Here is a 27057-nt window from a genome sequence, read left to right as displayed (position 1 = left end):
AACCGCTAATAGCGCTAACCCGCTAATAGGGTTGCTTCGCAAGATGAAAAAACCGCTAGACGAAGAGACTCACGGAACGGATTATTTTCGTCTTGCGAGGCACCACTGTATGCAATAATAGTCGCCAGGGATGTACAGTGGTACCTCGGGTTAGAGATGCTTCAGGTTACAGACTACACCATCCCAGAAACAGCACCTCGGGTTAAGAATTTTGCTTCAGGATGAGAACAGAACATAGCTGTCAACTTTCAGATTTGAAAATAAGGGATCAGCAGCCTAAAAAATAAGGGATCAGCAGCCTCACCTGTCCTGGGGACAGTCTACAGGATATCTAACAATCCAGGATAGCAGCAGGAAGCAGCGGGAAACAGCGCTGGAATAAGGGAGTTTCCCGCAAAACAAGGGAAGGGTGACAGCTATGGAATAGAAACCTTGAAGCTGCAGCAGCAGTGGGAGGCCCCCATTAGCTAAAGTGGTGCTTCAGGTTAAGAACAGTTTCAGGTTAAGAACGGACCTCCAGAACGAATTAAGTTCTTAACCTGAGGTACCACTGTACTGCAACGATCAATGCAGACCTCTAGGTGGGCTCACATACTCAGAAGATTGTTCGTCAGATGAACTCAAGCTGTTGAAACTGAAAACTTGCTGAATGTGCATTTGGTGTCTTAGCAAACAAACAAAGGATGCTTAAGAGAACAGATAAAAATGGCTTCTTGGGTTTCTGCAGAGAAACAACTTGCTGTACGGTAAGCCACCCAGCTGGGAAAACCCAGGCAGATGGGTGGGGTATAAATAATAAAATTGTTGTTGTTGTTGTTAGGGTGGCGGGACAGAAGCGCTGGCGTTACAATCAGGAAAGCTAAAGCAATATGGTCCCCCGTCCCCTGAAGCCCCTTATACATCAGTCCAGGAGACCAGCGAGTTAAAATGTAGTTTATTCCTTAAATAAAGTTCCGTTAAGTCATCTTGCATTTGGCACAGCAAAATAAATAATAAAAAAGTCAGGGTGGAGGAAGAACCACGCACGCACGGACAAGAAAGTCCAACATGGGGGGAGAGGAAGGGCATCGAGTGAGTCAGGGAAACATTGGCTACGCGGCACAGACCCGGTAATTTCAGACGCAGGGAAAAGGAGAAGGGCGGTCTGCCTTCAGGGGTCAAACAAACGGAATGAGCCACGGAAGAGAGGATCTAAAGCCTCTGGGCTGAGACCTGGAACCGGCAGGAGCTGAGAGAAAGAGAGACAGAAAGAGCACAGGTGTGAAACCGAGATCAGGGGGAGAAGAATCGACAGGTGCCCTTTGCTATTCAGAGCATCCCAGGCCACAAAAGCAGGCCTTCGAGGCACAGGGAGAGGAAGGGGACCTGGCTGGGCCTCAGACCCCCAACCCTCACCTGTTTCCTTTCCTTAAGCCATGGTTCAGGAGAATAAGGCGAGCGCAGATGGGGACGAAAAGAAGGAATAGACCATTTTAAGCGGATTTCGGATAGTGGGGTGCAGGCTCCCCCCTCAGATCTGGAGGCAGAGAAGGAACGGGGAGTGCTGGGGAACCTCTAAAAGGGTGCCAAACCCAAAACAGATACCTATTTATATCAGCCCCCCACCCCCACTTTAAAAAATGAAGACACACAACATGAAAGATCAGGCAGGGCTGTAATGGATGAAAAGGGAGAGTTGGGGTACACAGATTTGGGGCACAGAGCTCCCCACCTACAGGCCATGTGGGAAAAACAGAAGTCATGGAGATGAAATTATGTGGCATCACCAACAAGAGTTCAGCTCAACAACGACAAGGGTGGGGGGGAAATAACCCAGGACTGTTCTATTTACTAAAATAAAACAGATGACTGCATAGGCCAACACCACCCTCCAGTGGCCAGCACCGGCAAGAAAAAGCCTTATAAACTTGGTGGAGGAGAGAGCCTAGAAAGGGAGCCCAGCAGCAGCAGCAGCAATGGCCGCTCGGAGCGCAGCAGTTAGCTAATAAAGAGGGCACCGCAGAAAGAGCCAAGCGCCTCTTCTCCCACAGACGGACCCACAATCACAGGCCCCCAATCTGCACTATATACATTTTACATTTGTGCCATACCGCTTTAAGCAGCTAGTTTGGCTTCCCCCAAGGAATCCTGGGAGCCGTAGTTTGTTAAGCGTACCAGGAGCTGCTATGACACATGAGAGGACTACAATTCCCAGAGTTCCCTGGGAAGAGGGACCGATCGCTAAACCCCTCTAATAACTGTGTGAGGGGAAAGAAGGCCTGCTAACAGGGCTTGGCGCCGTTGACAGACTAGTTTCCCAGGATCCTTTGGGAGGGAAGCCATGACTGTTTATAAAGCGGTGTGATCTTGCTTTAAATGCATAGTGCAGAGGGGGCCACAGACACACACACACACACACACACACACACACACACACACGGGTTCAGGAAGCACCCCTCTGCACCAAACAGGAGGAGGAGGACACCTTATACTGCCAGTGTAGTTCTCCCTGCTCTGTTTTCCACCAGCAGGGAAGACGTTCGAGGCATCAGAGCCCCTTGCCATTCAAGGGGGCCAACCAATCAGGAAGCAAGGGAGGCAGAGAGAATTGTGGGAGATGCGAGAATCCGGCAGCCCATGGTTGCAGCTCAAAGGAAGAAATTTGGGGAACTTGGGGAAGTGCCCTCGCCTCACCCCACCTGGGCTAAGCTGAAGGAGGGGTGGGGGCACGTGAAGAGGCTTCAGCAGTTGAAGAGTCGCTCCTAGCAAGGCCTTCATCCTCCACGCAGCCTTGGGAGAAAAGGCAGAGAGGTCCCCTGCTGCAATCTCCGGCGCCGAGGCGAAGAGGTTCAAAACTTCTCGCAGAACGGTTGCGGTTGCAGGAGATGAGGCGCAGTTGCCGATTCCATGCTGGGTGGTGGTGCGATTGGGGGGGGGGGGAGCAGTGAAAGGACAGGGGCGGGCGGGTAGGGAGAGCACAGCCTTCTAAAATCAGCACACACGGGAAGGACTTCCGACAAGGGAGAGAAGGAGAGAGAATGTGCAACTCGGCTTGTCGGTCGAAGCTGCCCCCACCCCGGTTGGGAAGGGGGCCGGAAGAGGAAGAGCAGCGGCAGATTTCTAACACATGCGCGCGCGCACACACACACACGCACGCCTTTACGAAGGCCGGAAAGCGTTGCTCGCCGCCCCGGTCGCTGCGTTGGCGGCCGCCGTGCGCACTGCTTGGTTGGAGAAGACGCCGGCGGCAAACTCCTCCTGGGCTTTCTGGAAGCTGGCGCCCGTGCGGCGGTAGAGAGAGTGGATCTGTGGGGAGAGATAGACCAGAGATCGTGCTGGTTGTTCAAAGTGCTGGCTGTGCCAGCCCTAGGTCAGGCATAGGCAAAACTCCGGCCCTCCAGGTGCTTGGGACTACAATTCCCATCATCCCTACCAGTGGTCAGGGATGATGGGAATTGTAGTCCCAAACATCTGGAGGGCTGGAGTTTGCCTGTGCCTGCCCTGGATGGTGTCGGCCAGGTGATGGACATTAACTCCCTCCACACAACAAGAAAGTTGGTGGGTCGAGCCCACCCACAGATGGCTGCGGACAGGATTTCCACATTGCAGGGGGTTGGACTAGATGTCCCTCAGGGTCCCTTTCCAACTCTACCATTCTACCTGCACAGGTGCTAAGATCCTCAGGTGAGAACTATTTATTGAATTTATATACAGCCCTATACCCGGGGGTCTCAGAGCGGTTCACAGAAAAAATCAACATATAAAACCACAAAATACATAATTAAAAAAACAACAACCCAATAGGCCCCTCCCCACAAAGAAACCCATTTTAAAAGGGCATAGGATGTAAATCAGATCAACCAAAGGCCTGGTTAAAAAGGAACGTTTTTGCCTGGCGCCTAAAAAGTGTGTAATGAAGGCGAACTTCTCTGGGGAGAGCATTCCACAGGCGGGGAGCCACTGCAGAGAAGGCCCCGTTCTCGTGTTGCCACCCTCAGAAGATCTCATAGAGGAGGCACACAAAGAAGGGACTCAGAAGATAATCTCAGGGTCCAGGTAGGTTCATAGGGAACGAAGCGGTCCTTGAGGTATTGGTGTCCTGTAATGTGGTGCAAATGTGGCCACAAAACCACAAGAAATCTATGGCCAGTTGCCACGGAAGGAAGGAAGGAAGGAAGGAAGGAAGGAAGGAAGGAAGGAAGGAAGGAAGGAAGGAACTAAGGGAACAAGCTGTGCTACCATAATGATTAAGGTTTTAAATGATAATTTTAGGTTATATGTTAATGATTAAGTTTTAATTTATATATTTTTTAACTGTTGCTATATCTGTATTGTCCGTGTTATACCTAATTGCGAATTCAAATGTACCCCTATCATGTTTTATGACTTGCTTGATATTGTATGTGGGCTGGAACTGGTCTGTGACTGAAATAATAAATTCATTCAAGGAAGGACGGAAGGAAGGAAGGAAGGAGAAACAGACTGGGAGCTCAGCAACCTGAAGCTGCCATACTCACCCGCTTCAGCATGATGATGCCGAGTCCGGCGACGACCGTGAAGAGTGTGGCCACCAGCATCATGAGAATGGCCACCCCAGTGTTCAGCTTCAGCGCTGTGAGGCTGACGATCCAACCACTGCAGTTGAGAGGGGGGAAAGAAGGATCAGTGCCCATGAGCAAGGGGGCGGCAATTGATAACTGTGTGCAACCCAGCAATTTTAGGCATAAAGAAAATCTCCTCTAAAACAGCCACAAAACGTAATTATTATTTATATCCCCCCCCCCCCCGCACAAAGCAACTTGCAAACCATTTTAAAAACAATGAATAAGAGTTTAAAGAAGGGGGCCGGTCACCATCTCTTAGCCTAACCTTACCTCACAGGGTCATTGTGAGGATGAAACAGGGAAGAGGAGGACCACCACATATACTACATTGAGATCCTTGGAAGATAGAGGTGGTATGCAATCAATCAATCAATCAATCAATCAATCAATCTTTTTTTGCTATTTTTTTTTAAATAATCCAGCAGGCATTTTAACTGAATTCCAGTTTTACAGTTTGGACCAATTTTTGCTTTTGTTGTATTGCGTTCCTTGTACATTGCTTAAGAGTACTCTGCAATTAAGCAGTACAGTGGTACCTCGGGTTAGAGACGCTCCAGGTTACAGACACTTCAGGTCACAGACTCCGCTAACCCAGAAATATTACCTCGGGTTAAGAACTTGGCTTCAGGATGAGAACAGAAATCGTGCTCCGGCGGCAGCAGGAGGCCCCATTAGCTAAAGTGGTGCTTCAGGTTAAGAACAGTTTCAGGTTAAGAATGGACCTCCGGAATGAATTAAGTTCTTAACCCGAGGTACCACTGTATATGAAATGTCCAAATAAATAAAAACCGCCCCAGGAAAGCATGGACTGCTTCCGTTCCACGAATTCGGCTTGCTCGGCACATTTTTAACACTTTCCCCGCAAAGCCCCAGACGGCAGATTTGCTAAACTTCCCTTCAAAGATCAGTGCTGCCTTTCCAAACACCTAAGAGCTTGAAACAGTCCCTCACGTGTTTTCCCTATTGTACACATTATGAAAGGGTTAGAGAACGCTAAATTTATTCCCTTAGGAGCCAGTTTCCTGGTCCATCCCTAAAGACACTATTGAACTCCTTCCTTGTGAGGCTCTAATCCAGTGTTTCCCAACCACTTTTCCGCGGCACACTAGTGTGCCGCGAGATGTTGCCTGGTGTGCCGCGAGATGTTGCCTGGAGGGAGGCGGGCGAGTCGGGCGGCGAGAGGCGGGGCGGCGAGGAGAGGCCGCCCAGCGCGGGGCTCTCGTCGTCTGCCTGCCTGGCTGCCTGCGAGCTCGGCGGGCAGCGCCTCCGTCCGCAGCGCCCGCCTCGCGGCTCTCATTCCCTGCCCCTGCCAAAGCTCACCCAGCCAAGCCGCGCTCTCCTTCCTGCCTCGCTTTGCTGCCTCCTCCCCCCCCCACCCCCAAAGCTTGGAGGTTCCCCGGCAAGGGGGAGGGGAAAAAATTGAAACTTACACTTCCGTGCGTCCCTCCCGGCGTGACGCTGCGCGCTGACGTCACGGGGCTGTAATGGTGGTGTGCCTCGAGATTTTTTTCATCAAACAAGTGTGCCTTTGCCCAAAAAAGGTTGGGAAACACTGCTCTAATCTATTATCTATTATGAAACAGGTGGCAATAGATCAGAGGGGTGTAACTTATTTTACACCCACTGAGACAGTTAGCTCCTAATTTGTCACCTTCGCTCTTTGAAGGCTGTGGTATTTCCCCCCCCCCCCCATTTTTTAAACGTCTGCACTTCTTCCATGATCAGTTGACTGTAATTATACATTTGATTGATTGAGCAACCCCATTTCCTGCCTCACCCAATTTTGTGTTCGCTCCCCAGTCAGAATTATGGTGCCTAGAGTTTTCCTCAGCCCTTGCTGCTGGGCTGCTGTTCCCCAAATCCATCAGGGTCCCCCCACCCACATTTCATTCTGATGCAAAGCTTGGGCTTCCCAAATACCCGAAAGCAGTGCTATTTTTTCTAGAAGAAGAGGTGCCGGAACTGACCGTGAACACCTTCCCTCGTCCCCTTAGAATGCCAATGGCGTCCAATGGCTGGAACAGAGTTCCGGCAAGTTCTGGCTTAAAAAAACCCGCCCTGCCTGAAAAGCCGCCTCCTTCCCTACAGACCCCCTTGGGTGTTAAGATCAGCAGAAGGGACCCTCTTGGCTCTTCCACTGCCCTCAGAAGCTTGGGTGGTGGTGGCGGCCCAGAAGAGGGCCTTCTCTGTGGCAGCAGGGGCGGACCATGATAATATGGCCGCCCTGCGTGAGGCCAACATTTGACGCCCTCCCCACAGCCCTCGTGGCACCGGCTTAAAGCGGGGCTTTGGGAAGGAGTCGCGGAGCTCTAGCAGAGTCCTAGAGCCCCCGTAATTCAGGGGTCAGCCAACTTTTTCAGCAGGGGGTCCGTCCACTGTCCCTCAGACCTTGTGGGGCGGCCGGACTATATTTTTGGGGGAATGAACAAATTCCTATGCTCCACAAATATCCCAGAGATGCATTTTAAATAAAAGGGCACATTCTACTCATGTAAAAACACACTGATTCCCGGACCATCCACGGGCTGGATTTAGAAGGCGATTGGGCCGGATCCGGCCCCCAGGCCTTAGTTTGCCTACCTATGCTTTAGATCAGTGTTTTTCAACCTTTTTGGGCAAAGGCACACTTGTTTCATGAAAAAAATCACGAGGCACACCACCACAGTGTGCGGAGAGGGAGATGTCAGAGCCCCGCTGCTCTCTATGGGGAATTGGATGACAGCGGACTGCCTGTCCGCTCTCATCCGATCCCATCCGATCTGATCCCCACCCAGGACGGATGGAAAATAGGGTGGACACAGTCCGGCGCCCGCCTACTGGGCAAAAATTTGACTTTTTTTTTAAAAAAAAAAAATCTTTTGAATTTTTCAATTTTTCCCACGGCACACCAGGCAACATCTCGTGGCACACTAGTGTGCCGCGGAACAGTGGTTGAAAAACACTGCTTTAGATCAGGGGTCAGCAAACATTTTCAGCAGGGGGCCGGTCCACTGTCCTTCAGACCTTGTGGGGGGCCGGACTATATTTTTTTTGGGGGGGGGGGAATGAACAAATTGCTATGCCCCACAAATAACCTAGAGATGCATTTTAAATAGAAGCACACATTCTACTCATGTAAAAACACACTGATTTCCGGACCGTCCGCGGGCCGGATTTAGAAGGCGAAAGGGCCAGATCTGGCCCCCGGGCCTTAGTTTGCCTACCCATGCCGTAACTCCTTCCCAAAGCCTGGAAAATGTTTGTCCGGTTTTGGGAAGGAGGCAGGACCCTGTCAGGGCCCTCGTGCCTCCTTCCCGAAGCCGGCTCAACCAGGCTTTGAGAAGGCGCCCTTCTGAGCTGACAGAAAGACGGGGAAGGGGCCTGTATGAGAGGCCGGTCAGAGAGGGTTTTCTCAGGGTGGGAGGCTGAGGAAAGGGAAGCTCTCCCAGATGGGAGAATTCAGCTCTCTGTATGTGTGAAGATTAAGATAAAATGGTAACCGAGGGCCACACAGATATATTTATAATTTTGTGTTATACAGCTGTACTTTGGTTGTCAAACGCCTTGGTACTGGGACGTTTTGGCTCCCAAACGCCGCAAACCCGCCCAGAAGCGAGTGTTCCAGTTTGCGAATGTTTTTCGGAAGCTGAATGTCTGGCGTGGCTTCCGATTGAGTGCAGCAAGCTCCTGTAGCCACTTGGAAGCCGCGCCTTGGTTTTTGAAACATTTCAGGAGTCAAACGGACTGCTGGAACGGATTAAGTTCGACAACCAAGTTACAACTGCCTGAGGATCATATGAGGATTATTATTAATGTACATTTCTTTTCCTCTTTGGTGTTTTTTTCCTGTTTGATATATTGTTTTCTCTTATTCTTTTTCGCTTAGTTTGAATTTCATGGTATATTCAGTTGAAAACCTTTAATAAAATAGATTTTTTTTGAAAAGAGAAGGCTGTGGGCGAACCTGTGGCCCTTCCCTTAAGCTGTGAAGTTCCTTCCCCACAGAGATGCAACCCAGTACAGTGGTGCCCCGCAAGACGAATGCCTTGCAAGACGGAAAACTCGCTAGACGAAAGAGTTTTCCATTTTGGAGGTGATTCGCAAAACGAATTTCCTATGGGCTTGCTTCGCAAGACGACAATGTCTTGCGAGTTCCTGCTGGTTTTTTTCCTCCCCCCCCTTTTCTAAGCCGCTAAGCCGCTTATCAGCTGATCCGATCAGCAGATAAGCCGCTAAAAGCCGCTAATAGCGCTAATCCGCTAATCCATCAATGGGCTTGCTTCGCAAGACGAAAAAACCGCTAGACGAAGAGAATCACAGAACGGATTCTTTTCGTCTTGCGAGGCACCACTGTACCTTCATTATACAGCTTTCCACGAGTGCTGAAGGTGTGCCTCCTTTATATCCCTTGACTTTTTGTTGGAAAAACGCCCCCGGGAAGGGTGCCAACTTCCCAAGACACCGGGGCTTCTCTCCGGTGGTCACTCTCTGGCTGAAATCCTCCCTCAGTCCAGAGAGATCGGTAATAAGCGACCCCTCCCTCCTGAGAGGAGCACACTAATCTTCTGGCATCCCATCACAGAAGAGACAGTCCGTAGTCTACTCACGACTTTATTAAGACTGTATAAGCAGCTCTTACAAGCATAACTGCTCTCCTGAGCAGCAAACACAAGAGTCTCCGACTCGACTCACACTTCCGACTCAGAAGCGAAAGTAACTCTCCGATTACAAGAGAACTGGCAGAGACTTCCTGTCTCACGCTCAGAGACATCACATGTCAACAATCTAGCTGCTCTTTGCAGCTGGTGAGATATAAAATCCCAACACTTTTGACGCCCGAGACATATATTTCTAGGATCCGCCTTATTTCTGTGATCACCAGTTGATTTAAACTGTTTTCAGCATAAGTGTTTCAATTGTTTTAGGTTGCCCTGGGACCTCAGGGCGATGGGCAGGTAATAAATTAAAGTCACAAGACTGCAGGCCACAGAGACAGCGAAGAACAGGGCGCCCTTACCTGAACCCCCAGCCTGGGATGCCAATGGCCTGGAGAACGTACACCACATCTTGCGCAAAGAAAATGAAGAAGAAGACAAAGAAGTTGAAAGAGCTGTCACTCCTGAAAGAGGAGAGAAGGGAAGAGTTAGGACCCTATTGCTGTAACTGGGCTGTGTCTATTTATAAGAATATTTAGATACTGCTGTTCCATTGAAATAAATAAATGTCAGAGTGGTTCACATTAGTCATACATAAAACCAGACAGTAAAAAATATCCATATAAAACTTTGTCCACAAGAATGGGGAATTGTTGACCCTTCAAGTGTTGCTGATCAGGGTTACCATGTGTCTGTGAGGATATTTCCGTTCCACCTTAAAAGGGAGCAGGATTTGTGAGTCAGAGTCTGCGTATTTCCTGTTCACAGGATGTTTATGTTTCTATTGCTTTCATTTCTCTCTGTGTCTGGAGACACTGAAGCAGGCAGTCATGTCTTTCTTTGTTCTGATCAACGCTGAATAAAACTTGTAAATAGTGCTCTCCTGAGTGCGACTTTTGCTGTGCATTATCTGCTGATAGAGTGTGCATGAGCTCTGGAATGTGGCAAGATATTTTCTAGAAACTCATGTCGCTAATTGCTGATACTGCGTGCCTACGGGAGATCGATGGATCGTCCGGCAGACGGCTTGGGGCCATGATGGACTTTGTCTCCCTGGCAGTATCCCAACAGTGTCCCCTTTTTCCAGGACACATCCTCTTTTACAGGGGTAAAAATTCTGTCTGGGTGGATTTTTAAAATATTTGCCAAATTGTCTCTGGCTATAACTTCTGGATGAGACATAGACATAACAGGTGGTTGAAGACTTGCTTTCTTCTTTTCTCCTGCCTCCCCTCAGCAACAGATCACAGCTTCTATAGCCTACATGTAGTAAAGGTAAAGCTAAAGGGACCCCTGACCTATTAGGTCCAGTCGTGACCGACTCTGGGGTTGCGGTGCTCATCTCGCTTTATTGGCCAAGGGAGCCGGCGTACAGCTTCGGGGTCATGTGGCCAGCATGACTAAGCCACTTCTGCCAAACCAGACCAGCGCACGGAAACGCCATTTACCTTCCCACCAGAGCGGTACCTATTTATCTACTTGCACTTTGACATGCTTTCAAACTGCTAGGTTGGCAGGAGCAGGGACCGAACAACGGGAGCTCACTCCGTCGCGGGGATTCGAACCACCAACGTTCTGATCGGCAAGTCCTAGGCTCTGTGGTTTAACCCACAGCGCCACCCGCGTCCCTTCTACACATAGTAGAGCTATTTAAAAATGAGAGTCGCCGTAGCATCCTCGTTTTTGCCCTTCAAAATGTGGCGTTCCCCTGACTAGGCTGGCTGGGACTGAAGGGAGTTGTGAGCCCAGTTAACATTCAGGTGGGGCCAAAGGTTCCCTCATTCCTTAGGCGGCAGAAACCAACTCCCCAAATATCCCTGCCCAATTTGCCTGCCGTCAAGTTGCCCCTCTCCATGGCAGCATCGGGCCTCGCAGCCGCACGCCCATTTTCCCGCCGTACCTGAAGGCCTTGTACATGGGCCGATACCAGCAGAGGAAGGAGCAGGGCGTGAAAATCAAGGCCCAGAGGATTGAGAGGCCAAAGCCTGAGCCGCCCCCAGAATCCACGCAGAAAAAGGCCAGGGAAGCCAGGAAGTTGAAGAAGAGGGTCACAATGCCGGCTGTGGGGACGAGAAAGGCGACATGGGTTAGCTGATCTCGAGGAAGCGGAGAGAGAGGGGCAAAGGCGGCCCCCACAAACTGCAGTCACAGGGTGGGGGGCGAAAGCTAAAGCCCTCCGTCGGGATGCAGCTGTGACCCCTCTCTCTGCCCTGTACAGAGTTAAGGCTAACCATTCTTTTTAATTCAGCTGTGCAATCAAAGGTTGCTCGTTTATTTATTTGTGGCTTGGGTTCGTTTACTCCCACAGTGCAGAACCCAAGGCAGCACAGAGGAGAAATTTGAAAAGATACAACTAAAAAAACCAAAACACCCCACAATCAATATAAATATTAAAAAAAAAAACAAATCAGTACCCCCTATTCAGTGAAAACACCTAAAAGCGTTTAAAAGCACACACACACAAAATGATATGGCTTGTGTTTCCTAGTTAATTTGTACTTATGCCATGAGTGTAAGCTTGCAGGGCACACAGAACACTTCTTCAGGTGGTTGTTTGTTTCCTGTTTTGAACCTGCAAATTAACTAAAGCATGTGAGGAGGATCCCCATCAACACAGTGGCCTTAGGCTAGTTTATCTACGTTCTCCCTGCGCTGTCAGAGGCAGCATTCCTCTGAATGACCAGTTGCCACGAACCTCAAGTGGGGAGAGATGTCTGTTTTTAATATGATTTTCATTAATTTCTTTTTCAACACAATATTTCAGCATACCAATAACAAAACAAATAAATTCTTTGCTCTACTGAGCTCGTGACTTCCCTCCATTCCTTCAACCGGTTTTTAATTTTCAAATCTTTGTGTTGCACTTTATATCCTCTACTTCAGACCTGTATCCTGCCCGGGCGCTGAGGTCCAGCGCCGAGGGCCTTCTGGCGGTTCCCTTGCTGCGAGAAGCGAAGTTACAGGGAACCAGGTGGAGGGCCTTCTCGGTAGTGGCGCCCGCCCTGTGGAACGCCCTCCCACCAGATGTCAAAGAGAAAAACAACTACCTGACATTTAGAAGACATCTGAAGGCAGCCCTGTTCAGGGAAGTTTTTAATGTGTGACATTTTAATGTATTCTTGATCTTTGTTGGAAGCCGCCCAGAGTGGCTGGGGAAGCCCAGCCAGATGGGCGGGGTACAAATAATAAATTATTATTATTATTATTATTATTATTATTATTATTATTATTATTATTATTATTATTATTATTATTATTATTATTATTATTATTTCCTTATGATCAACTCTGTCTCAGTGGTATATAGTGTTTTGAGATTTACAGTTGTTGTTGCCCTCAAGTCCCCTTGTGAGAAAGAGGACGCTGAACAATGATGGGCCTTTGACTTGATTCAGAAGGATAAAGACCTTCTGCTCTAAATTCCCCCTAGGGCTGCTGGGGACTCAACCTTCTGCCTGGAAGACATGGACTCCTCTGCCGCTGTGCTGTGCTTCAAGGACTTACCCATCCAGAGGTAGTACATGGTCGTGACCGTTTTCTGTGATTCCACGGGAATCTCCACAGGGATATCCTGATAGAAACACGGCTTCACCGGACAGAAGGAAGGCAACGGAGGCCAGTTGTTCTGATGGGCTGCAAATCCAAAAGCAGAAAAACAAGAATGAGGCAAGTGGCAAATTCAGGGTCCTTTCACGATAATCACAGCCAAGCCCCCTCTAAGATTATGTAATAATACTCTAATAATACATCACAATGATCCATGAAGATCTCCACCATGCAGATCAATTAGATCTACTACAGTGGTGCCCCGCAAGACGAAATTAATTCGTTCCGCAAGTTTTGTCGTCTAGCGAATTTTTCGTCTTGCGAATCACGAAATCCCATAGGAATGCATTGAAAATCAATTAATGCGTTCCTATGGTCAAAAAAAGTCCAAACAAAGCCAAATTTGGTACAACAACAGTTTATTAACTGCTCTTTAAAGTCACACATACTGTAAAGAGCAGTTCAAAAATTGAAGGGAAAATAAATTAACTTTATAAACAAAACATGTCTTTGTTTTTAGACAAAGGAAACAAAGTCGCGAGACGTTTTCGTCTTGCGAAACAAGCCCATAGGGAAATTCGTCTTGCGAGGCAAATCGAAAACGGAAAAACCTTTCGTCTAGCGAGTTTTTTGTCTTGCGAGGCATTCGTCTTGCGAGGTACCACTGTATTTTCTGCGCACCTACACGGGGGCAAATGATTTGGAGTGCTCCAATATCTTTTTTTCAGAGTAACTTACTGTATTTTTCCATTTATAAGACTAGGGGTTTTTTTTCCTTCAAAAACTAAGCTTAAAAATTGGGGTCATCTTATACATGGATAGTGATGTGGTCGGACAGGCGATTGGTGGCTGCCGCAAGCTGGAGATTGTCAGTGAGAGCCAGTGTGGTGTAGTGGTTAAGAGCGGTAGTCTCGTAATCTGGTGAACTGGGTTCGCGTCTCCGCTCCTCCACATGCAGCTGCTGGGTGACCTTGGGCTAGTCACACTTCCCTGAAGTCTCTCAGCCCCACTCACCTCACAGAGTGTTTGTTGTGGGGGAGGAAGGGAAAGGAGAATGTTAGCCGCTTTGAGACTCCTTTGGGTAGTGATAAAGCGGGATATCAAATCCAAACTGTTCTTCTTCTTCTTCAGTAGCGTTTTGACGGGTGATTTGTTGTTGCAACATGTTCCACAGGCTATTGGCTGCTGCGGCAATTGGGCGGGCAATTGCCGTTTGTTGTCGGCAAGCGTTCAGACGATTGGTCGCTCCGTCGATGTGCGTGCAATCGACTGTCTTGGTCCCACGAAAAAGTAGACTTTTCCATTGTAAAGTCAAACCTCATGTTACGTCTACTTCATGTTACGTTTTTTAAGGTTACGTCCCACGGCGACCCGGAAGTACCGGAAAGGTTACTTCCGGGTTTCGCCACTCGCGCATGCATGCAAAACGATGTAATGCGCATGCGCAGAAGCGGCACATCGCAACCTGTGCATGCGCAGACGCGCCGCTGCAGGTTGCGTTCTTTTCATGTTGCAAACGGGCCTCTGGAATGGATCCCGTTCGCAACCAGAGGTACCACTGTACGTAACAGAACTCGCATGTCTTTCTCTTGGTTTCAGTGTTCCTAAACACTTCGCTTTGCAGCCTACAAAACAACCTCCTCTTTTTTCTCCAGACTGAGCCCAGGAGCCCATCCTCAGAGGCTGATTCCCCTCCTTTCACTCTGACGGGCTTCAACCAGAGCGTGTGGCTAAAAAGCTCCCCTTTCTTGCTGACTGGGCAACAGACCCTGCTGCAGGAAACAGTCGTGGCCTTTGGCACAGCCTCCCCACGGCCCCAGATCACTACACCCCCAGAGTGAGGTCAGGGTTTTTCTTACTGCCAGGGTGGGCTATACCTGCTCCGCCACTCAGTGCAGCGTTCTGCAGTTCCCGCTCCCGCCGGTCCAGTTCCTCAGCTTTGCGGTTCAGCTCCTCTTGCCGTTTCAACAGTTCCGCCGCGGCTGCCGCAGTCGACTCCTTGGGGGAAAGCAAGAGGAAAAATCAGCAGGAGAGAAAGAGGAGGGACAGTCCTTCCCCATGTATATTTTTCATCCAACTGATTTTTTTATTATCATTTAAATTTCTATGCCACTTTTCCATATGTATATGCTCAAAGCAGCTCACAAGGAAACCGTAAAATGCGTATCAATACAGTGGTGCCTTGGTTCTCAAACGCCTTGGTTCTCAAACACCTTGGAACCCAAACACTGCAAAACTGGAAGTAGGTGTTCCGGTTTTTGAACTTTATTTCAGAAGCTGAATGTGCTCTGTTTTGAGTCCCCCGGTGCTTCCTGTTGCACTGCTAATTTGCGTCCACCCATTGTAATTCAAGCCTTCCGTTTCCGACTGCAGTGTTTTAAGGTGATATTTGGAGCTTATATTTGGTGCTTTTGTTTTTGCGTTTTTTGTTTTGAGGCTTTTTCAGTTAATTTGTTTTTGTGACTGTGTGAATCCCAGTTCAGCTACTGATCGATTGACTGATTGTGTGACTGCGTAAATGGATAAAAGCCCCCCATCCAAACAACGACTAACATCAGTGTAGGTAAGAATTTTTTTAAAAAAATTTTTTATCATCTACAATACTGTTTTATTTATTTTATAGTACAGTACATTGATTATTGCATTCATTTTGTGGATCAATGGTCTTGTTAGGCAGTAAAATTCATGTTAAATTGCTGTTTTACGGGTTGTTTTTAAAAGTCTGGAACGGATTAATCCGTTTTGCATTACTTTCTATGGGAAAGCGTGCCTTGGTTTTGGAACGCTTTGGTTTTGGAACGGACTTCTGGAACAGATTAAGTTTGAGAACCAAGGTCCCACTCTAACTGCAGAGCATCCACGCACAGAAAGGCAGTCTTGTTTAACAGCCCTGAAAAAAGAGCATTAAAACTATTGCTCCAACGGGAAAATGAGAAAATTATTCCTGCCTACATACGTGAAGATTATTATGATGGCATAGTTTTCTTTGTAGGTGTGTTTTTTTCATTTTTGGTTTCTGTTTGTTTTGCTTTGTTTTTGTTTGTTTTTTGGATTTTATGTTTGTAATTTTTGTTGTGATTTTGCATTGAAAACAAACAAACAAACGATTTCTGCCTGTGGTACAACAGAAGGTCTCTAATCGGCCGAAGCAGGTGCACTGTGACCCATCTATGGAAACGGTGCGCTGTTTCTTTAAGGGAAGTGGTTTGGGAGTGTTAGAGGGAGAGAGGTCTGATATCTCTCAGAGGTTAACTCCCACTCGATGAGTCTTCTGAGAAGCGAAAGCAACTGGGTTTCTTTTTCTCCGCTCGTTCATTTCCTTTTTTCTTTACAGTCTGTAAAAAGCAGCCTTCTCCTTGATGTAAATGAAGTTTGCCAGTGAATCAAAATAGATCTTTGTTAAAAAAAAGAAGCCAAGCTTCGGAGAACCATCATTCCGGTTAAGGAAGCCTTGTCCGGCGCAACATCACGTAATCACAGAAAGTGGCAATGGCCTCAGAAAGGAGCATTATAAGAATACCAGTTTACCGTATTTTTCGCACCATAGGACGCACCGGACAATAGGACACACTTTGTTTTAGAGGGGGGAGAACAAGAAAAAAAAAATTCTCCCCCTCTCTGCCCAGCGCCCCTTCAGTGAAGCGGCAGGAGGCGCTGCACAGAGAGGGGGAGAACTTTCCCCCTCGTTTTCCCGCTCTAAAACAAGGTGCCGTTCAGGCGGCTACCTTGGAAGCGTGGAGAGCGAGAGGGGTCGGTGTGCACTGACCCCTCTCGCTCTTCAGGTTCCTTTCGACCTGCTCTTTGGGGCGGGGGAAGCTCACCACCAGCCCCAAAGAGCAGGTCAGGGAGCAGCGGAAAGGCTCCTGCCATAGCCGCGCGTCACCTCTCCAGCCGGGAGAGGGTCGCGGGGCTTTGGCGTCTTCGCTCCATAGGACGCACACACATTTCCCCTTCATTTTTGAAGGGGAAAAAGTGCGTCCTATAGAGCGAAAAATACGGTATTTGTTTTTTTAAAAAAACCCCACACAATGACAAGTTGCTAGTCCTGAAGACTGGCTTGAAGGAAGACAAGCAAAAAAACCCAAAGAAACTCAGAAGCTGAAAAGAGCAGATGAGTAGCATTCCTGGGGAATCAAAGAGTGCAGGTTTCACCACCGTTTCTTCTTCTTCTTCTTCTTCTTCTTCTTATTATTATTATTATTATTATTATTATTATTTTCTATACCACCCTTCGTCCAAAGATCACAAGGGCAATTTCCCCCCTTTTCGGATTTCGGAAAATCCGAAACCAGCGTGACGAACTGCTTGAAAAGGACAGGAGTAAATTGATACAATATATGAAAGAACACTGTAAACATTTGAGAACGTTTGCAGGTTTGATTTTAAATATTTTATAATGATAATTTTTGAAGCTGATTTACAAATACTAAAGTTATTTTTTTAAGTATAGTAAGAAGGTAAATAGGGTGATATAGAAATGCTAAGGTGATTGAGATTGCTTAAGAAAGCCAGGGAGTGGGGGAAGTCGATGCTCAGTATGAGCAAAGCTGTATTTGATGATATGATTTGATATGAATGCGACGGTGGAAAAATATGAAAATTTAATTACACACACACACACATAAACAAAGATCACAGGGCAGTTTACCATATAAAAACGCAAAAATACATAACATAGTAACAAAACAAAACAAAAATACCCCCCCGGCCCTCCATGCCGTCCTTGCACATTTGGAGCAGCGGGGGGGGGGGGGTTATGCCAGACTGCTTTTTTTAGATTTCAGCTCGGCATTTAATACCATTCTACCACAACATCTGATGTCTAAACTGGAAGATCTGGGGCTTCCGTTATCACTTTGTGAGTGGATATTGGACTTTTTGTCAGACCGCCCCCAGAGGGTTCGGTTGGGCCCTTATACCTCTAGTATGCTTAAGACTAACACAGGAACACCACAGGGATGCGTACTCAGTCCGCTCCTTTATATTCTCTACACGTACGATTGTGTCGCTACTCACCCTAGTAATAGGGTTGTTAAATTTGCAGATAACACAACCGTGATTGGGCTCATCCATGAAAGGGAGGGTGAAACGGATTATAGAGATGAGGTGGAGCAGCTGACAGAGTGGTGCAGAGCTAACAACTTGCTCATAAATACAAGGAAGACAAAGGAGCTTGTGGTGGACTTCAGGAGACAGAAGAGCAACGTCCAGCCACTATTGATTGATGGGGTCTGTGTGGAGAGGGTAACAACGTTCAGATTTTTGGGCATTGAATTACAAGAGGATCTGTCCTGGAGTGTCAACACAAGGGGTCTTGTGAAGAAGGCGCAGCAGAGACTGTACTTTTTGAGAATACTAAGGAAAAACCATCTTCCGCAGAAACTGCTGCTTGCCTTCTATCACTGTGCCATTGAGAGCGTGCTCACTTATGGCTTATGTGTGTGGTACGGAAGCTGTGCTACCCAGGACAGGATGGGGTTGTGCAGGGTTGTTAAGGCAGCAGAGAGCATTGTTGGCTGCCCACTCTCCACCTTAGAGCAGATTTATGCCACAAGGTGCCATAGGAAGGCACTGGACATAGTAAAAGATCCATCGCATCCTGGTCACTGTCTCTTCGAGCTCTTGCCGTCAGGACGGAGATACAGGACGATGAAGACAAGAACGAGTCGTCTTAAGAACAGCTTCTTCTCCAGAGCGATCTCGGCCCTGAATGGGAAGCCCGGACTTTGAAAGTCATCTAATCTCCCTTGCTGTATTATATTGTATTGTTTAATTAGTGTTTTTATGGAGCAGTCAAGTAATTTCGTTGTCCCCGAAGGGGGCAATGACATTAAAGATATTATTATTATTATTATTATTATTATTATTATTATTATTATTATTATTATTATTATTATTATTATTATTAAAGGCCATAGATTGTTTAAAGGCCTGAGAGAAGAGGAATGCTTTTTCCTGACACTTAAAAATATATAATGAAGGCACCAGGCAAACCTCCCTGGGGAGAGCATTCCACAAACATGGAGCCACCACCGAAAAGGCCCTTTTGTGTGTTCCCCCCCCCCCAGACTTCTTATGGAGGAAGAACACAAATAATGGCCTCAGATGACTAACGCAGACTCCATGTCGGTTCATATGGGGAGAGGGGGTCCTTAATATCCATTCCTACCAACTTTAGAATCAATTCTAACATAATATTTAACTCTGGGGCTGTGTACATACATTTAAAGTTCATTCCTCACCTGCCAAAGGATCCTGGGAACTGAAGTCTCCCCCTCGTGGAGTGACAATCCTTGACACCCTTAAAAAACTACATTTCCCAGCATTCTTTGGGAGCAGAGCTTTAACTATATAGTGCGCACACAGCTTCTGATTCCCTTTTGGCGCAGAATCTAGATTACCTTGCAGAACGCCGATTTTTCTCCTTTTCAAAAGTGGAAATTGTAGATGTTAGAAGCGCAGAGCTCCAAGTGATAACAAGTTCTGACTGGTGCTGAAATTTGCACTGCCCAGGAATGCAACAGCAACTATGTCCTGTTTCTGTTCTCCTCCTAAAGCAAAGTTCTTAACCTGAAGCACTATTTCTGGGTTAGCGGAGTCTGTAACCTGAAGCATATGTAACCCAAGGTACCACTGTATTTAAATTCCTCTTTTGTTACTTCTGTCACAAAAGCCATGCAGCGAGGAAACAAACCGATTCGTCTGAACTCGTGCAGAAAACAGAAGCCGTTTTGGAGGATTCAAGAAACGGAAATAAGAACGTAAAATAAAAAGCGACCACCCTGGATTTGTAGTTTCGAACCCAGGAGCGTTTAAACGCAGGCGCTTCCCCCTTACCTGAGTGCCATAGGAGCCATAATTCTTGGGCTCGGTGGGGCTTGGCTTCTTGGCGGGCTGCGAGGCAGGAGCTGGCGGTGCCGCAAGGGGGGCCGGTGAAGCCGAGGGAGGGGCAGCATACGGAGGGGGCAGCTGCTGCGGAGGGGAGAACGTAAAAACATAAGATGCGCCTGATTGCTGGATCAGGCCAATGACCCACTTAGTCCAGCATCCTGTTCATCCAACCAGATGCCCCAATGGAAAACTCTCAAGCAGGATTCGAACACAAGAGCACGCTCCCAGCCTGCGGTTCCCAGCAACTGGGATTCAAAAGCATTCCTGCGTCCAACTGTTGAGGCAGAGAATAGCCGCCATGGCTAGTTAGGGTACTGGCAGCCTTCCCCTCAACCTCTTTGCCTCATCCTCTTTTATTTACCATATTTTTCGCTCTATAAGACGCACCAGACTACAAGACGCACCTAGTTTTTGGAGGAGGAAAACAAGAAAAAAAATATTCTGAATCTCAGAAGCCAGAACAGCAAGAGGGATCGCTGCGCAGTGAAAGCAGCAATCCCTCTTGCTGTTCTGGCTTCTGGGATAGCTGCGCAGCCTGCATTCGCTCCATAAGACGCACACACATTTCCCCTTACTTTTTAGGAGGGGAAAAATGAGTCTTATGGAGCAAAAAATACGGTATTATTTTTTATTGGAAATTTTATTTACAACATAAATAACATAAACACCCCACCCACCCCAATACAGAAATCCACCCTTATTAAACATGAACATAACATACAGTGAGCATAACGTACAACAATACAAACAACCAAATAAAAGACTTCCTTTATCCTGTACCTGGCCTCCTTATTTACTTCTTATAAGCTGTTTCCTTTATGAATAATAATTAAGATTTTTCTAATTATAACTTAAATATCCACAAAGTCTCCTGCAGACATTAATCGAAACAAGTCCAGGTATGTATTTTAGGGCACTGTTTTGTGAAGTATTCTCTGCATTTCCCCCATGCTTTTTGAAACTCTTGTCTAGTGTGATCTCTAATTTCCTTCAATAGCCAGTTCAATATACTCTAACTGTTTGTCTTGCCGTTCCATGGCCCAGTTTCTTTTTTCCAGTTTTTAGCAATTAGCTAAAAACTGCCTCATCCTCTTTCAAAGCCATCCGAGACGGCAGCCATCACAGTTTCCTGTGGCAGGGAGTTCCACAGTTTAACATGATTTTGGGCTCCCTACATGCTGTCCTGCCGGCCTGCGCCCGAGACACCGCAATTTCTCTCACAGGCACACCAGTTCTGGAGAGTTTCCCCTCAGCACCCCATACGCCGAGTGCAATCTCAGCCTAGCTGCAAACTGGGCCTCGGAGACCTTCCCTCACCCTGTAAAAAGAAGCAACAGCGAAACTGGTGTAATAAAAGAATAGCCCTCCTACCGCTGTGTTGTCAAAAGGGTTGTACACATCCAAGGTGGCGTAATCCGACGTCGGCCTGTGCTGTACGATGGCGGGGTCCTGAGAAGACAAAAGAAGTTGCATTTAGATTTGAGAACTGGTGTAGGTGTTGCGATGGCTGCCGCCTCCGGAGGCAGTCTCTGATGTGGCAGGCTAGCCTTCCCTGACTTTGGATCCCCAGATATAGGTGGACTACAATTCCCATAATCCCTGGTCACTGTGCCATGATGGGAATTGTAGTCCAACAACACCCGAAGACCCAAAGTTGGGAAATGGCTCTCAGTAGCTCATAGTATTAATAATAATAATAATAATACAGTGGTACCTTGGGTTACGGTACCTTCGGGTAACGTAATTTCGAGTTACAAACGCGGAAAATACTTCCGGGTTTCGCCGCACACACACATGCACAGAAACACTCTATTGCGCCACGAGCATGCGCAGAAGCAGCACCTCCGGATACAGACTTTTCAGGATAAGTACGGCCCCCCGGGATGAATTAAGTTCGTATCCAGAGGGTCCACTGTAATAACTTATTTATACCCCGCCCATCTGGCTGGGTTTCCCCAGGCACTCTGGGTGGCTTCCAACAAAATATTAAAATACAATAATTCATCAAATATTAAAAGCTTCCCTAAACAGGACTGCCTTCATATGTTGCCTTGACATCTGATGGGAGGGCGTTCCACATGGCGGGTGCCACTACCGAGAAGGCCCTCTGTCTGGTTCCCTGTAACTTCGCTTCTCGCAGGAAGGGAACCGCCAGAAGGCCCTTGGCGCTGGACCTCAGTGTCCAGGCTGGACGATGTGGGTGGAGACGCTCCTTCAGGTATACTGGACCGAGGCCGTTTAGGGCTTTAAAGGTCAGCACCAACACTCTGAATTGTGCTCCGAAACGTACTGGGATCCAATGTAGGTCTTTAAGGACCAATGTAATATGGTCTCGGCAGCCGCTCCTAGCCAGCAGTCTGGCTGCTGCATCTGAGACAACAGGCCTCTGAACGGCAGTTACTGGGGAACCCAAACTGGGAATGTTATGCACCTCCAGATGGGGGGGATGTCAGGCGTCATCCTGGCACCCAGGCCTCCTCACTCGGTCGCAGGTGGCCAATAGCCAGGTGCAAAATGCAGGGCTCGCAGTTTAGTGTTCCCCTCCCAGCTGAGCAGCGCAAGCAAGCTGTCTTGTCCCTGCTCGTGAGGCAGTGGGGTGAAAGTGTCTCAGCTCCCACGGGGCCAATGCAGCTTCTTGTTTCAACATCATGGTGTATCCCCAAATAGCGATGTTTGGTTGGTGATACATCGTGATGTTTACAGTGGTACCTTGGGTTAAGTACCGGTACTTAATTCGTTCCGGAGGTCTGTTCTTAACCTGAAACTGTTCTTTTTTTAAAAAAAAAAAGATATTTATTGAAGTTTTACAAATTATATCAAACAAAACAATACACACAAACACAAACAAAAAAAGAACAAGTATAATTTCAAAACCTTATTTTCTTAAAACTTACTTCACCGACCTCCTCATGCCTCCCCTTTCTGCATTCCCATTTCAAATATTTAGTTCAGCAAATGCTCACCCTTAATTTTATCTAATTGTCAACCTTTCTTTTCTTTTAACTTAATCTTTACAGCTGTACTCCATTTGATTTCTAAAGCCACATCATTCTAACAAACCTGAAACTGTTCTTAACCTGAAGCACCACTTTAGCTAATGGGGCCTCCTGCTGCCGCCGTGCCACCGGAGCCCGATTTCTGTTCTTAACCTGAAGCAAAGTTCTTAACCCGAGGTACTATTTCTAGGTTAGCGGAGTCTGTAACCTAAAGCATCTGTAACCTGAAGCGTCTGTAACCCGAGGTACCACTGTAGTATTATTATTATTATGCCGCCGGATTGCTAGTTAGCACTGCTTATGGTTAGAACTACGACGGTATCTGACATCGCCCAGCCCTAGGGACCAGTAGCCACTGGAAAAATTATCCTCTGCAAATTTGTCTAATCATCTCATGCTTCGTGACACAACTCCGCTGGATGCAAAGGTGGTCAACGGGAGGCATATTGTGCCCTGCCAATTCCACATAAAGGAAGGGGGTGGGGAATGCTTTGAATGTGTGGCATGGCTATCACCCCCTGATCGCTTGAGATCATCCCAAGAAACCACCTGACCTCTGCACAGTTAAGTCGTATTCATCTAGTAGTGCCTACATGAATCAAAGCTTTTCTTGCCAGTTCTCTGGAAGGTTTTTTTCCTGTTGAAAGCAGAGAGGCACCTGCAATTCTGCAGAAAACATTTCTGCTTCACCCAGCGAGAATTAATATGATTCATTCATTCTGAATTTCATAATCTTAAATGTTTGTGATGCTTTAAGGATTCCCTTGTACGCTGCCTTCGTATGTTTCTTTTGTGGTTTGCAAAAACTTTTAGGAACAAAATACGCCAGCACTTTCAGTCCGAATATCTTTTTGCTGTTCGCTGTGATAGCAGCTGAATGGAGCCCCCATCCTCTGGGGAAGTCTACCTCCGAATACTCTGTGTGCTGGGAGGGTGGAGAAGGGAGGGTGTGCTCTCCCCCCCCCCACTCTGCTTGTCGGCTTTCTGGAAGCTTCCGGCCAGCTGTTGTTGGAAACAGGATGTTGAAGCAGATGGGCTTTAGGGTCTGATTTCGCAAAGCAGGCCCTGTGTTTTAATCACTTATATGCTGGCCAGTTGCTGTTATTGTAACTGCAGGGGGGGAAAAAACCTTGTGGGAAAGGAGCATTGAAATGGAGCGCTCTAAAGCTACATGTTTTGATTTGAAGCTTGCCTTTGGAGCTTGTATGAAGAGGGCGGCTCAGCTCTCACATGGCTTCCTGCGATGGGCAGGATGTGGAGAATGCTTGAACTCTCTGCCTCTGTCAACAGTGTCGCCAGATTGAGCCTAATGGCTCGTCTAAGTCCAACATCCTATTTTCACAGAGGCCAACCAGTGGAACAGACACCCCTTCATTGGAGCTTTGCAAACAGAGCTCGGCTGGCCATCTTGCAGGGATCCTTTAGCTGTGGTTCCTTGCATTGCAGGACTAGAGTGTGATGGCCCGGGACTCAGGCTTGGAACCAGAGGAGTCTCAGTCTGCACCGGGTCCTTTGCCTCAGGTGGCAGCTGAACCAAGTCTGGGGCCTGATCCTGAAGAGTCCCAGTCTGCACAGGTTCCCCTGCGACAAGCACCAGCTGGGCCGAGTCAGGGGCCTGAGCCTGCCCTGGCTCAAGGAATACCTCGTTGCCTTCAGCTGGGCCATCACTTACATCTGCTCCACTACCAGTTGGGTCAGGGGAAGCTGAAGCTCTGGGTCTAGTAACCCACCAATGTCTCCCGAGCTGCAGAGACTGAGGTCTGAGAGAAGGAGAGACCTGAGAACTCGCAGGAGGAGTACTTCGGGCGAGACAGAGGGTGAGTTGTTGGGGGATCAGGACTGACCGATACCCCGACAAAAGGCTGTCGGACCCCGCCCCAGGTTGCGGGAGCAACGTTGCTGTGTGCTTGACCCTGCCTGAGATCCTGTACCTCCAAGCACTGTTCACACCTCTCTCTTTTGACCAAAGGATAAATATTGACCCAGGCAGTTACTCATTGCCTATGGAGGTTAGGCAACCCATTTTGATTACAAAAGTTGGGTTGGGCCCAAAGAGCAGTAGAAGGGACAGGAAGACAACGTGCAAGATGACCAACGTATCAGAAATATTTCCCAGTCCGGAGAAGACACTATTTGACAATAAAAAACGACCACACTTGAAAAGATAGTCAACAACAGGCCTACAACTTTGAAGGAACCACGTGCTTGGGGTCTCATACGATAAAACCCCAAGGTTAATAACCTTATCGAGTTGACAATAGTTTACCCCACCTCAGATCCTAGTTATCTCTAGGAGAGATAAATGACGCAGTGGACCAGGCCAAACCTTAAGAGTTTCACAGCCTTGGAGTTGAAAGGCGGAAGAGGCAATTAGAATGAAGCCAAGCGGCCAATTATCCAAAGAGATCTGGGCTGGGCGAGCAACTAGGTTTATTTAATCCAGAGACAGGACAGAATGCAGCAATTCTCAGGAGGTGAAGATAAACGAAGGCATCACGGGAAATACCATTTGAAGAAGTAGCTGTATGTGTAAAGCCCCTCAATTATTCTAGGGCTCGTAACAGGCAGCCTCCAGTTATTCCTGAGGATTTTTAATTTATTTTTAAGGCAGGGCAGGCACAAACACTGCAGCGTTCTAGAATAGTATGGTTGACTAAACAGAGATGGGGACAGCAAAGGAAGCCAAATCTAGCCAGATCAAGTGTTTCTTACCCCAACTGATGAGACAGGAGTGGAGAGAGGCCCTCACTCCACTAATAAAGGGTAATTTAAAAAAATTAAGCCTGCCCTACAGGCTCGGCTACAAAGGATCCATTGACCACCAGATTCAAAGCAGCAGCAAACGACAACAACAATTGACTGACATCTCGCTCTTGCTCCACCAACAGTCGCCAGAAGGAAGAGTCGCTTCTGAAGGGTCGGGATGGGGGAAGCAGCAGACATTAGTTCCTAGGAGCCAACTCCTAGGGGCCCAAGGTCCCTTACGCCTCTCCCCAATAAAATATTTGAGGGGGCGAGGCCACCCGCCCCCCCCCCAAGTTGATGGGCACTGCCATTCAAATAGTATGCGTGTGCCGCGTCTTGGGATCGATTATGTGGTGAGGGGCTTACCTGCCCCTCCAATATTATATTCAAGTTGGTATGTTATAAGTGGGGGGGGGGAGACAGTGGTTGGGGATGGGAGAGAGACCAGCACCCCACAATCGCAGTACAGTGGTACCTCGGGTATTCGTTCTGGAGGTCCGTTCTTAACCTGAAACTGTTCTTAACCTGAAGACCACTTTAGCTAATGGGGCCTCCTGCTGCCGCCGCTGCACGATTTCTGTTCTCATCCTGAAGCCAAGCTCTTAACCCGAGTTACTATTTCTGGGTTAGCAGAGTCTGTAACCTGAAGCGTCTGTAACCCGAGGTACCACTGTACCAGGGGCAAAAGCAAACCCAAAACGGAGAGCCAAGAAGCCCGACTTACTCCCAACTTCGGACCTACCACGGGAGGGTAGTGGGAGGTGAAAACCCCTCTGCTCACCCCTCGGAGGGACTGGAGGCAGGTAAGCTACGAGGACGCCCCCCCTCACCTCAAGACAACGGGCAGGGGGTCGAGTTCAACGCCCCAGAGGAAATCCTGCTCCCTCCCCGAGTCCCCGGTCCGTATCCGGGTAAAGAGCCCCTTTTACCCCGGAATGGGCATCACCACCCCGGGGGAGGGGAGGAGAAGCCGCCCCCCCCCCCGCCAGACGCACCTGGAAGGGATTCCCCGTCTCCCCCTCGAAGGGGTTTCCCCCGCCGTTCAGGGCCATGCCTGCCCGTCCTGCCCTCCCTCCGCCGAGCGTTCGACTGCGTCGCCTCGCCTGCGATGCTCTACGCCCATTGGCTGCCGAGGTTCTGCGCGTCACCCGCAGAGAGGGAGGGGATTCCTACGCACGTGACTGAGAGGAAACGGGGGAAGTGGAGCCGTGACGCCCAAAGGGAGATGTCACCCGCGCGGGGGATGATGGGAGATGTAGTTCTCTACAGAGCTTGAGTTTAGAGGGGACTGGGCGCAGGACATGCTGGGGGCTGTAGTCCCATATAGGATACGGAAGAAGGTGCTGAAGTGCAACGAAAAGGGTATCAGTCATGCTCCGCACCAGGTGTTAGGCAACATGGAGCTGATGGACTCCAACTCCCATCAGCCCCAGCCAGAATGGCCGGCGGCTAGGCTTGATGGGAGTTGTAGTTGCTGGATTACAACTCCCATCGTCCGTAGCCATTGGCTGTGCATGTTGGGGCTGGTGGGAGTTGGAGTCCAGCAACAGATTCCGTGCCCTACACACGTTGCTAAGCACATGGCACCTCCACAAAATCCTGGGAATTGTAGTTTGTGAAGGATGCTGGGAATTGTAGCTCTGGGAACTGCAGTTCCCAGGT

At 48.2% G+C, this 27057-nt stretch overlaps 1 protein-coding gene across 4 annotated transcripts; it reads right to left on the bottom strand.

The window, feature by feature from the left end:
* Positions 1 to 919: 919 nt before the first annotated feature.
* SCAMP3 (secretory carrier membrane protein 3) lies at positions 920 to 26540 on the bottom strand. Of its 4 annotated transcripts, none has more exons than XR_014002707.1 (10): positions 26391 to 26540; positions 21026 to 21103; positions 19601 to 19735; positions 14641 to 14761; positions 12722 to 12850; positions 11118 to 11277; positions 9580 to 9681; positions 4497 to 4614; positions 2679 to 3285; positions 920 to 1228 (listed from the first exon to the last, which is right to left on the bottom strand). XR_014002707.1 is itself a non-coding variant. In XM_081173763.1 (10 exons), exons 1-9 carry the CDS (start codon positions 26445 to 26447, stop codon positions 3139 to 3141), a joined length of 1047 nt encoding a protein of 348 aa, XP_081029889.1. In that variant the 5' UTR covers positions 26448 to 26540; the 3' UTR covers positions 920 to 1228; positions 3135 to 3138. The 4 variants fall into 4 exon arrangements, 3 of the variants coding, with proteins under 3 accessions (XP_081029889.1, XP_081029888.1, XP_081029890.1); XM_081173763.1 differs by having other exon boundaries at positions 3135 to 3285; XM_081173762.1 differs by having other exon boundaries at positions 920 to 3285.
* Between the last annotated feature and the right edge of the window lie 517 nt (positions 26541 to 27057).

Source organism: Podarcis bocagei, assembly GCF_964188305.1.
Source record: "Podarcis bocagei genome assembly, chromosome: 16".
In the NCBI taxonomy this organism is placed as follows: Eukaryota; Metazoa; Chordata; class Lepidosauria; order Squamata; family Lacertidae; genus Podarcis; species Podarcis bocagei.
Note: the sequence above shows the minus strand (reverse complement) of the source record. Positions and strands in the feature narration are given on the sequence as shown.